Source organism: Geotrypetes seraphini, chromosome 3 (assembly GCF_902459505.1).
Source record: "Geotrypetes seraphini chromosome 3, aGeoSer1.1, whole genome shotgun sequence".
NCBI lineage: Eukaryota > Metazoa > Chordata > Amphibia > Gymnophiona > Dermophiidae > Geotrypetes > Geotrypetes seraphini.
In genome coordinates this window covers 87,360,183-87,372,771 of record NC_047086.1, presented here as the reverse complement: position 1 = coordinate 87,372,771, position 12,589 = coordinate 87,360,183, and the positions used below count along the sequence as shown (strand labels likewise).

The window sequence follows — 12,589 nt, the reverse complement described above, 5'->3', positions numbered from 1 at the left end:
CTGCGGCGAGTCTCGCAAGAATTCATGGGAGCTCTTCAGGAAGCTGCTCAGCGTCGAGCAGCAGCGCCCAAAGTGCGCTCCTGCTTGGTACAGCTGAAGCCAGAACTCACGACAATGACTAGATTAGCAATGGAGCAGGAGCGCAGAAAGCTCCCTCCTGCCCGCTACACCTCTGGACCACCAGAGATTCCAGGTACGCGGGTCATACAGAAGGTGTGGCACAAGCAGGATATCGGCAGAGAGGAGGTACAATGGACAGGGCAAAGAAGGGAGATGGTTCAGAGCCTGGTGGCCTGGTGGAGGCCTGCAACAAGTTTGGGAGTGAAGTGGGTGGGCGCTGGCCAGAATATAAACCGAGACCCCCATTTTGGGGGTCTTCTCGGACAGTGCCACAGTTGTGGCATATGTAAACCAGCAGGGAAGCACCAAGAGTGCTCCCCTGAGTTTAGAAACCCACAAGTTATTTTAATAGGTGGAATTCACCTACAGGTGCTTTCTGCAGCTCATGTAGCGGGAGTGGATAATGTTCAAGTTAGGTTATCTGAGCCAGCAAACCCTGGATCCCGGGGAGTGCTCACTGTCCCAGAATGTGTTCGTGGCTGCATTGTTTGATGGTGGAGACAGCTGATATTCAATCTCATGGCAACAGCATCCAACAAAGAAGGCTGTAAGTTTCTTCAGCCGAAGGTATGAACCTGGAAGCATAGGCATGAATGACTTGATGCAGTGATGGTCCACGCCAGGCCCTGTACGTAGATCTAGTGTGACTGCAAAGGGACAGAAGCCTTAGGCTACCTCTTCATCCATCCTTGCTGTCACAAGGGCCAATTGCCTTGGAGGATCTGGAATACTTTGGGCTTATGGCATGGCTCTTGAGCAAGAGACTCTAGAACGCAGAGGTTATTTGGATGTGGTTGTGGCAACTCTCCTCACGTTTAAGAAACCAGTGATGGTTGCTGCCTCTGCAAAGTACTGGAAGACGTTTAAAGCATGGTGCAATAACAGAAATAAAGAGCCTTTTCAGGCGCCAATTGCCTTAGTCCTGGTGTTTCTTCAGGATGGCCTCGAGAAAGGCCTGGTTGTCGGTTTGCATAAGGACAAATAGTGGATCTCTTATGCTTTAGGGCAGTGGTCTCAAACTCACGGCCCGGGGGCCACATGCAGCCCATCAGGCACTATTTTAAGGCCCTCGATATGTTTATCATAATCCCAAAATTAAAATAAAACAGTTTCTTGATCATATGTCTCTCTAGCTATAAATTACAATATTATTATTAAGACTTAGCCAAAAGGAAAGATTTATAAACTATAAAGAGTTTTACCTCATGCAAAATTGTCATTTCTTTAATAAGACATTACCGTATTTTCGCTCCATAAGATGCACTTTTTTCCACCCAAAAGTGGGTGGAAATCTCGGTGCGTCTTATTGAGCGAAGGTGCAAAATTTGAATCCCTTGCACAGCTGCAACACCCCCCCCCGCGCACCAGCTGCACCACCTTGTTAAACACTACCCGCCTGCCCCCCCATACAATTGCAAAACACCCCCCGCACTGCTCGCCATCCCCCCAGTACAATTACTAAACACTCCTCCACACTGCAGCTGCACTACCTTTCAGCACCGCTCTCCGCCCCCCTGTACAATTCCAAAACACCCCCCTGCGCCGCAGCTGCACTACTTTTTTTTTTTAACAAACCCCCCGCTTCTGTCGTCGCCACCGCAAAACCTTTTTCCAAGCCTGGTGATCCAGCGTACGGCTCTGTATTTCCCAGCGGCAGGCACACGCTTCAGGAGCACGGTGGTCAGGGCCAAGCTTTACACACTCCCGCTTGGGCTTGCGCCATTTTCCGAATGGCTGGCTGCAGTTCTCGTGAGAACTGCCGGAAGCCATTCGGAAAGCAGCACGGGCCCAAGCGGGAGCGTGTAAAGCTTGGCCCTGATCGCCGTGCTCCTGAATTGTGCACCTGCTGCCCAGAAATAGTAAGGAGCCGTCGAGGGAGGAAAGAATTTAAAAAAGGCATGGGGTTTAAAAAAAAAAAAAAGGTATGGGGGGGGGCTGGTATGATTTAAAGGTACAAGGGAGGGTAGGATTAAAAAGGTACAAGGGGGGATGATTATAAAAGGTACTGGGGGTACGTGGGGGATGATTTAAGGTACTGGGGTGGCACATGGGGCGATGGGGGATGATTTAAAGTACGTGGGGGGTATGGGGCTTGTCACTAGGCCGGCCTGCTTGCCGGCCACTAGGCCTGCCTGCCGTGTGCCCTGTCCCGGCCTACCACTAGATCACCAGAGGGGGAGATAGGGTACAGAGCCTGGCAGGGAGGGGGGACAGGGTGCAGAGCCTGGCAAGGAGTGTGGAGTTGGGTGCAGAGCCTGGCAGGGCGAATTTGGTTCAGAATGTTTTTTTCTTGTTTTCCTCCTCTAAATCTAGGGTTCATCTCATGGTCAGGTGCATCTTAAGGAGCTAAAAATACAGTAACTGTTTTTTTATGAGGCCTTACAAGAACCTACAAATCCAAAATGTGTCCCTGCAAAAGGTTTGAGTTTGAGACCACTGCTTTAGGGCATGGGTGGATATAGTCCTGCTAGCTGTGCACCCAAATGTATCCAGATTTTTGATGGGAGCATTGTGGCTGCATCCACCAGTTAGCCTTTTCTGATGTGCAATCTTAACCATGGCTAAATCAGTAGTGTATATCGGGAGTGGAAAAAAAATCCCTGATAACATTAAATGCACACTCCAATAGAGGTGTGGCAGCTTCCTAGGCAGAATCTCACCTGAGGAAATTTGTAGGGCAGTGACTTGGTCTACCCTTCATATTTTCATGAAGTTTTACAGGGTGTACAGTATGTGGCAGCTCACCTGGATGCAACTTTTGGGTCCTCTGTGCTGGCAGCGGGCTCATCTGTCCTGCCTCAAATTCTAGGGACTGCTTAGGTGCATCGCAGTTATCCAGGACCTCTATACTCGTTTCACTGGAAAGAACGATTAGGTTTTTACCTTGATGATGATCTTTCCTGTAGGTTTGTTTCACCTGCTTGGGGTATCAAGAAGTATAATATAGTAGAGTTGACTGTCTGCCTCAGTTAGGCATGGTTTAACAGATGTTTTCAATTTCCTATCAAGCAGGGATGTAGAGGAAGGAGGCTGCTTTAGTTCAGAAGCCTAACAAGTAGAGCACAGAATATTGGAGCAGGAAGACACATAACCTGTGTGCACTCAGATCGTCAAAGCAGGTGGTCCGGTTTCAGACGTGGATCCATCCTTGCCGGCTTCTTTCCAGACCATGTTAGAGAAGCAGTTTATTCAGTTCCTTACTAACATGGGACCCAAACTGCTTCCTCTTATCCAGCCTGGGCATTCAGCAGTCTCCCGCGAGGTCGAGCCACTTACTTTGCCCCAGTCTGAACTTACACACTCATTGCAGGGAGCAGAGTCTCTGCGAGTGTCTGGTTTGGCATCCAAGCACGTGAAGCAAGGAGCAGATTTTTTGCGAGTGCCTCGACGGGAATCCTCACACTCTATACAAGGAGCAGAGTCTTTGGGAGTGCATCGAGGTTCCTCCACAAAGCCTGTAGAGTTTCGATCTACAGCCTCTAGTCCTATTCATCCGCTGGCATCGGCTGCTCTCGTCTCCGAGGCGAGGTCTCCTTGATCCTCGAGATCTGATTCCAGACACAGTTCTCACCGACGTTCGAGCCCTTCATCGAGGTATCCTTCCAGGCATAGTTCTTCTCAGGACAGATCATCTTCCTCTAAGCCTCGATCTATTCCAACCTCGACCAGACCACTGACTCCTCGTTCGAGGTCTCCGATGCCAGACCTCAAGCATATCCCGGGTTCGATTGTCTCATCCAAGTCACCAGGTTCCTTTGATGCCTTTTTCCCTGTTGAAGCTTCATCTTCGACCCAGGCTGCCTCAACGTCCTCGAGTCCTTCTCGAGGCAAAGCATTGGCAGATCAGCTATCTTTCTCGTCTTTCCTTCGTCAGATGGCTGTGGACTTGGATCTTCAATTAGATACTGGCTCCAAATACTCTAAGGAGTATCTAGAAGTCATGCATCTTCCTCAACCTCCGGCAGAGTCTCTTAAGTTTCTACTTCATAAGCTTTTAAATCAGACTTTTGGTCGGATGCATGGAAACACCTTTTTCCATACCAGCTGTTCCAGGCAAATTGGACTCTAGGTATAAAACTGTGCATCGCAAAGGATTTGACAACTCACAGTTACCTCATCAATCCCTCCTTGTTGAGTCCTCCTTAAAGAGGTCCCATCCTTCCAAGGTCTATACCACCGTTCCTCCTGGAAGGGAAGGGAAAACGCCCCCCCCATCAGAAGGTTCTCATGACAGACTCTACGACCTATGCTTGGGGCGCTCATCTTGATGGTGGTCTCCGTACACAAGGCCACTGGACCAGTACAGATCGTCAGTGTCACATCAATCTATTGGAACTCAGAGCGATTTTCAAGGCTCTCAATGCTTTTCAACATCTTCACGACCAGGTAGTCCTCATCCGGATGGACAACCAAGTCGCCATGTATTACGTCAACAAACAGGGTGATACAGGATCTGCCTCCCTTTGTCAAGAAGCTCTGAAGGTTTGGGACTGGGCAATCTGCCACAACACCTTCCTCAAATCTGTCTACATTCAAGGGCAAAGAATTGATTGCTTGGCGGACAACTTGAGTCGTCTCCTGCAGCCTCACGAATGGACACTTCATTCTGCCCCTATTCATCAAATTTTTTCACAATGGGGAACGCCTCAGATAGACCTCTTTGCAACTCCCCACAACTACAAACTGCCTCAATTTTGCTCCAGGATATACTCTCCTCATCGCCTGGAGGCAGATGCTTTTCTTCTGGAATGGTCAAATCTTTTCCTCTATGCATTTCCTCCATTCCCAAGACTCTGGTCAAGTTGAAGAACGATAATGTCACCATGATTCTAATTGCTCCTCGGTGACCAAGACAACCTTGGTACTCCCTTCAGCTTCAACTCAGCAGCAGGGAGCCATACCAGTTTTTCCTTCTCTGCTTACACAGTCAAGGATCTCTGCTTCATCCCAACCTGCAGTCTCTACACCTGACAGCTTGGTACATTCACTTCTTGGTACCTTTCAACATAACCCCTCTTCAGTTTTCTCAATCTGTAAGAGATGTTTTGGAAGCTTCTAGGAAGCCTACCACTAGACAATGCCATCACCAAAAATGGACTAGATTTTCTATGTGGTGTTTTTCTCATCATAAGGAGCCTCAGTATTCCTCCTTATCTTCTGTTTTGGACTACCTTTTGCACTTATCCAATTCTGGCCTCAAGTCTACATCGATCCGAGTCCATCTCAGTGCAATTGCGGCTTTCCATTAGCCTATTGAAGGGAAACCCCTCTCTGCTCATCATGTGGTTTCCAAATTCATGAAAGAACTCTTCAATGTCAAACCTCCTCTCAAACCGTCTCCTGTGGTTTGGGACCTCAATGTTGTCCTTACTCAACTCATGAAGCCTCCATTTGAACCAATTGATAAGGCTCATCTGAAGTATCTCACTTGGAAAGTGGTGTTTCTCATTGCCCTCACTTCTGCTCGAAGAGTCAGTGAGCTGAAGCTTTAGTTGCTGACCCACCATTCACGGTGTTCCATCATGACAAAGTGATTCTTCGTACTTATCTGAAATTCCTCCCTAAAGTGGTCTCGGAATTTCATCTCAACCAATCCATTGTTCGTCCAGTGTTTTTTTTCCAAAGCCTAATTCTCACCCTAGAGAATCAGCTCTTCAAACTCTGGACTGTAAACGTGCTTTGGCCTTCTACTTGGAACGCACCAAACCACACAGAACTGCTCCTCAACTTTTTGTCTCCTTCGATCCAAATAAGTTGGGCCATCCTATTTCTAAGTGTACCATCTCCAACTGGATGGCGGCTTGTATCTCATTCTGCTATGCCCAGGCTGGATTGCCCCTTCACAGTAAAGTCACAGCCCATAAAGTCAGAGCTATGGCAACTTCAGTAGGTTTCCTCAGATCTACACCTATTGAGGAAATTTGTAGAGCTGCTACTTGATCCTCGGTTCATACCTTCACTTCTCACTATTGCCTGGATACTTTCGCCAGATGGGATGGACAGTTTGGCCAAACAGTATTACAAAATTTATTCTCCTAAATTGCCAACACTCCCACTGTCCCATTCTGGTTAGCTTGGAGGTCACCCATATGTGAGAATACCTACCTGCTTGTCCTGGGATAATTCTTTGGTCGTCTGCATTTGAACCATCTTTCAATAATTATAGTATATACTAGCTGATGCCCCGGCGTTGCACGGGTATTTAATTATAGCAATAACACTGTAAATGGATTCAAATAAAGATACTTTATAGTGGTGAATGAAATTATTTTTTTACAGCTTAATAAAAAGTACAATATTCAAATTATAATGTGAAATATTTGACAAAATGAATACAATAAAACTAACGCAAAACGTGATTATAAACAACAATTTTAGTTTCACCTCCTGGAGCAAGAACATATAAATTCTTTGGTGAACCCACCCTTGAGCAAGCAACATAGAGTTGTGGGCCGCAAGACCCCCAGAACATATCACCCCAGGTAGTGAGGGATCTGCATACCAAGTTTCGTTCAAATCGGTCAAGCCGTTTTTGAATTACTGTGAGAATGGCAGCTTTTTACATTTTTTCCTTGACATGAATGGGTGAAATCTGATTTTCTGTTTGTAGCTCCGCCCATGTGTGCAGGTGGGCCGCGAGACCCCCAGAACATATCATCCCAGGTAGTGAGGGATGTGCATACCAAGTTTCGTTCAAATCGGTCAAGCCGTTTTTGAATTACTGTGAGAATGGCAGCTTTTTACATTTTTTCCATTGACATGAATGGGTGAAATCTGATTTTCTGTTTGTAGCTCTGCTCACGTGTGCAGGTGGGCCGCGAGACCCCCAGAACATATCATCCCAGGTAGTGAGGGATCTGCATACCAAGTTTCGTTCAAATCGGTCAAGCCATTTTTGCGTGATCGCGGCACATACACACCTCCGATTTTATATATATATATATATATATATATATATATATATATATAGATAGATAGATAGATAGATAGATAGATAGATAGATAGATAGATAGATAGATAGATAGATAGATAGATAGATAGATAGATAAAGAGAATTTCACTCTTTACACCAAAACAGTTCACTCCAACTTAGATAGTATAGTAGCGCTAGATAATATATCAATGCTTTATAAATTCTTTCTTAGTCCAGTTTCTTTACAACAGTACATCTTAGGAATTCAGAGATCCACCCTTATCAATAGATACAGGTGGTGAGATTCTTCATGATTCCAAGTACTATTTCCCAACTATTTACTTAATTCAATTATTTTATATAAATATATAATAGACTTAGCTTATTCAAAGTCCATTCCCCTTCCCGACGCGTTTGCCAAACTTTCTCAAGGTCGGGGGAACTGGACATTACAGCATAGCTTCTCCTAGTATAACCAGCCATTCAAAAAAAATAAAAAAAGTAATAATAATAATATATAAAATAATTGAAATAAGTAAATAGTTGGGAAATAGTACTTGGAATCATGAAGAATTTCACCACCTAAGATGTACAGTTGTAAAGAAACTGGGCTAAGAAAGAATTTATAAAGCATTGATATATTATCTAGCGCTACTATACTATCTAAGTTGGAGTGTCCTGGGATAAAGCACAGTTACTTACCGTAACAGGTGTTATCCAGGGACAGCAGGCAGCTATTCTCACAACCCACCCACCTCCCCTGGTTGGCTTCTCTGCTAGCTATCTGAACTGAGGAGACGCGCCCTGCGCTGGGCGGGAAGGCACTCGCGCATGCGCGGTGCAGGCGACTCGAAACTTCGAGTTTCTTCAAGCAAGTCTGCTTGTGAGGCGTCCGCATCCGGGCTCCATCGATGACGTCACCCATATGTGAGAATAGCTGCCTGCTGTCCCTGGATAACACCTGTTACAGTAAGTAACTGTGCTTTTCTGATAGAGCTTCAATGAAAAGATGACAGATTTTTCATGGAAACAGTCATGTCATTTAAAATACAGTTGACTCCACTTAACTGCAAGCCCTTTGGACTGGTTCACCACGTGCGTTTAAACAGAGTGTGTTCTTAATCAGAGTACCATGTGAAGAGAGTTGAGCACCGTCATTTTTCTCGCGAGATCAGCAGCTCGGGGGCAGAAATTCATGCTTGCATCAATAACTGCCATCACATATCTTAGGACAAATGACCTGTAATGACGTTTGAAGTTTGCGTTTATCCATTGTTTTTTGATGCTTTTATATTCAACAGGCAGGCACCTTGAAGCCAACAGCTTCGCTACGTTTGAAAGCGGTGTATAGGTCTCTATTGCTTTAATTTGGAGACCATACTACAGTTCATCTGTGTGAGCAACAGCAGGAGGACCTGGAGTACACCACTCTCAGGGGACAGGCCCTTCCAATTTATGTACAAGTGCTGTAATAAGAACGGCAAAGCGGCGTCTGACATCAGCATAGTGGACATGTTCAGCCAAAGACAATGATTTTTGTCCATGCGACGCCACGGTACAGTTCTGAAAGTTCGAACACATGGCCAGGCCTAGACTGCTGTTCCGAAACACATGGCTCATCTACTTGATTGCTTTTAACCGGAATGAATGTTACGTGAAAGAATGGAGGTGGGACCTACGACATCAGTGTGCATTAGCGGATTGTGTGCTTATCAGAATTACAAATATCCGGAGTTTACGTCCATTGACTTAAATGTAAAAAAACCGGGATCATGGTGGGTCGGGTGCAGATAACCGAAGCGTGCGCTTAACTGACATGCATTTAGGTGGAGTCGACTGTAACCACACCCACTAAGAGATTGACTGTTGAAGCATTTTAATGCTGTGAGCTAATTACTAATGTACAGTATTTTTAGAGAGTGGAAACCTATTAATAAGGGCATATTGTGTAGACCAAGTGGTCCTTATCTGCTACTGTATATCTTTATATGTTATGAAAATTCTGTTTGACTGTGGGCTCCTTTTACTAAGGTGTGTTAGGGCCTTAACGCGAGGAATAGCGCGCACTAGACTTTAACGCCAGCATTGAGCTGGCGTTATTCTAGAAGCATAGCGCTCGGTAATTTCGTGCGAGTGCTAAAAATGCTAGCGCACCTTAGTAAAAGGAGCCCTGTATTAGTAATGAGAGAATTTATGGATTTCATCAGTTTCTAATATGCCAACTCTGAATAAAACATACATTAAAAGAATAAATGAAATTGTACAGCTACAAGATTGCATTATTACCTCATAAGCTGTATTCATTTAGCAATAATTTTAGAATATTTCTTGCCTGTTCGGATATTTGAAGTTATTTTTCATTGCAGAATGGTCAGACTCCATTAATGGTGGCAGCTGAACAAGGCAACCTGGAAATAGTCCGAGAGCTTCTTGACAAAGGCGCTAACTGCAATTTGGACGATATAGTAAGTAATAATTTTACATTTTACCAACAACAAAAAGAAATATACTTTTCTATGATCCAACAAAGGAGTAACTATAGTACTTGCTTAAATAAAGGTAGCATAGTAGTAATCCTCTTGGATGACCCGAAGGTTGCTCCATCAATGTTGTTTAATTTTTTTTTTTTAAATTTAATAAACATTTCAAATTGTAATATTGCAGTTTTGTTATTGTTATATTGTTATATTGTTTATTCTAGGGATTGCCTAGTTTCTTATATTATAAAAGAAGACGATACAGTATTTGCAAACTGTAAGAGAAATTGTGATTAATAAAGCAATAGAGAAAACTAATACTATGCTCAGATGCATATCAAGAAAAAAGAATTAATACTGTCCTTACATAAATCATTTATGGGACCCCCCCACCTTAACCACTTCCTCTTCAATCTACCTCCATTACCATATTTCTACCTTCTGTTATATCTATCCTCTTATCCATTTCCTTGCCACCCCTTCCTCTCCCTCAGGGTTCTACCAGTCTCAGCATCTTCCTTCCTCCACCCTTATAGCCCAGCATCTCCTCCCTACCCTCATAGCCTGACATCAGGGACTGGGAGAGAAGATGGAAATTTGATAGGTAGCTGAAAAGAAGAGAAGGGTAAGAAAGAGGCAGAAAAGAGCTAAAAAGGAATTATCAATATGTTTTGAGGTAGGTATAGTGAGGGAATAGACAGGAGAGAGTAGAAAAGACAAATGGATAGCAGCCACTTGAAGGAGAATTAGCAGATGACAGGAAAGCAGAAAAAAGAAACTGGAACCAACATGAAGGGAAAATAAAACATCCAGACAACAAAGGTAGAAGAAAAACATTTTATTTTATCTGTGTAAATAGAATATGGATAATAATTAGCAAAAATATTGTTTAAATTTTGACAAACTTAAAAGAATTTTGCAGAATTTGCTAATTTCATGTGAAGTTCGAGTTTTTGTAGTGAGCCTCCTTATTGATCAGCAGTTATTTTAAGCGTTTGTTTTACGCATTAGATATGTGCATATTCTGTGCAACATTCATGCAGTTAATAACTTATCTTATGCGGGAACTCATTGGGACTCCGACATGAATTCATGTTTTGCGAATAACCTGTCTCGAGGAGTATCCCCATTTAGAACATGCCACCACAGTCTCTGTGCCTAATCCAAAACCATTAATTAGTTCAGACATATAATTGATTTACCCTGGTTGGCCAAAAATGGGGAAGAATGTGTGTTTTCTTTTATGTCAGGAAGCAGCAAGAATTTGTGACTGATTTCCAATTCATGCAAATTTAGGCTTCTTAAATTGTGGGCATTCAGAACCAAATAGCTGACAGGCTCAGTAGAGTTCTTCAACCCCTCCAGTGGCCTCTGAACTAGAAAACCCTGAAGATCATCTTTTTAAAGTCTGGAGGAGCTCCAAATGGGCCGCCTTCACCAGTAGCAAAGCAATGTGTCTAATTCTGGATCACTTTTGCAAGAGATCCGCTGGCCTTAAAATGGTTATCTCAGGACAAGCAGGCAGCATATTATCACATGTGGGTGACATCATCCAAGGAGGCCGGATGTGGACAGCTTCGCAAGCAGACTTGCTTGTAGAACTTTAGAAAGTTCGCAACTGCCACACAGTGCATGCGCAAGTGCCTTCCCGCCCAGTGCAGGGCGCGCGTCTCCTCAGCTCTCAGTTTTCCGTGAAGCCTAGAAGTCCTATTTCGATGCTCTGCGCTAGACTCGGTTCTACTTCGTGCCTTCTCTCACCGTGGCTCGTGTTTTATTTCTTTGCAGGGTCACTGTGTTTTTCTTGCGCGTTTAAAAAAAAAAAAAGTTTTACTGTGTTTTTTTTCGGTCACGGTGGGACCTACCTCAGCCTGTGAGCTTCGACTTAAGCTGCGGCTATTTTCCCGTTTATGTCCCAGACGGTTGCAGGCTTCAAGAAATGTAATCGTTGCCAGTGCGCAGTCTCCCTCACTGGTCAATATTGGTTGTGTATTCAGTGTTTGGGACCTGACCATTATCCAGAGTTGTGTGCCTGCTGCACTACCCTTCAACCTTGTGCCTGCAAATGTCGTCGAGTTCAGGTGGAAAAACTCTTTGGAGGTGTGGATCCACTTGCCTGGTCTCAACCTTGAATCCGGTCAAGCTCACAGGGCTTCCGCCTTCTGCCTCGACCTCGGCTTCAACCTTAATCAAATCATCCTTGTTCGGCGGGTCCTCATCCTCGAGCAGATCAGTCTTCTCCTGATGAGATGCTTGCCTTGCTGCCTCCCTCAGGTCAGATACCAGCAGTAGTTATCAAGCTGCCCAATAAGCATGTCTCCAAGATGATGAGTCATTCTTCCTCCTCTTCCTCGGAGACTTTAGCCACACCAAATGTACCAGACCCTCAAGTCTCGGTGTCACATTTGGAGGCTATGATCCAGACCATTTTGGATCACCAGTTTGGTAATATGCTTGCCAAACATACTCCTGCCTCGACTCTGCTTCCTGCAGTCCAGCCAAAGCACTTAGCAGTATCACAAGGAGTTGCGTCCTTGGCTGTGCCTCGAGCTGATCCTCCTCACTCTATTCAAGGAGTCAAGTCCTTGGGAGTGCCTCGAGAGGACTCTACACACTCTATGCAAGGAGTTGAGTCTTTGCAAGTGTCTCATCTGGAGCATAAGCATGCTACTCAAGGAGCTGAGTCCTTGTCAGTGTCTCGAGATACCTCGACACCAGGCATTCAATCCCTTTTGGTGTCTCAATCTCCAGCCTCTAGCCCTCCCTCATTGTATAAGGCATCGCCCTTCCCGAGGCATAAGGCAAAGACTCCTCGACTTTCTTCTCAGCGAGACTTGCATGGTTCGAGTCACAGTTCTCCGCATCAGTCAAGACATTCATCGAGGCACAGATCCTCTTCTTGAGACAAGCCTCGTCTCCAGACCTCGAGACTCTTCGAGGCCTCCAACTCCGAAGTCATGGACACTACCTCCAGATACCTCTGCTTCTTCTCCTGTGAGGGATTCTATCCATTCTCTCAGTGAGTCATCTATACCTGCATATTCAGGCCTCGGGTATCAGTACTCCAGAGAAGCTTCACCT

General features: G+C 44.8%; 1 protein-coding gene across 4 annotated transcripts in view; it reads left to right on the top strand.

The window, feature by feature from the left end:
• The window catches only part of KIDINS220 (kinase D interacting substrate 220), a 306,588-nt gene that overhangs the window by 35,953 nt on the left and 258,046 nt on the right, over nt 1–12,589 (top strand). For all 4 annotated transcript variants that reach the window (XM_033937373.1, XM_033937372.1, XM_033937370.1 and 1 more), the window contains exon 3: nt 9,401–9,499. In XM_033937373.1, the coding sequence (XP_033793264.1) occupies nt 9,401–9,499 (99 nt within the window). The remainder of the gene's footprint in view (nt 1–9,400; nt 9,500–12,589) is intronic.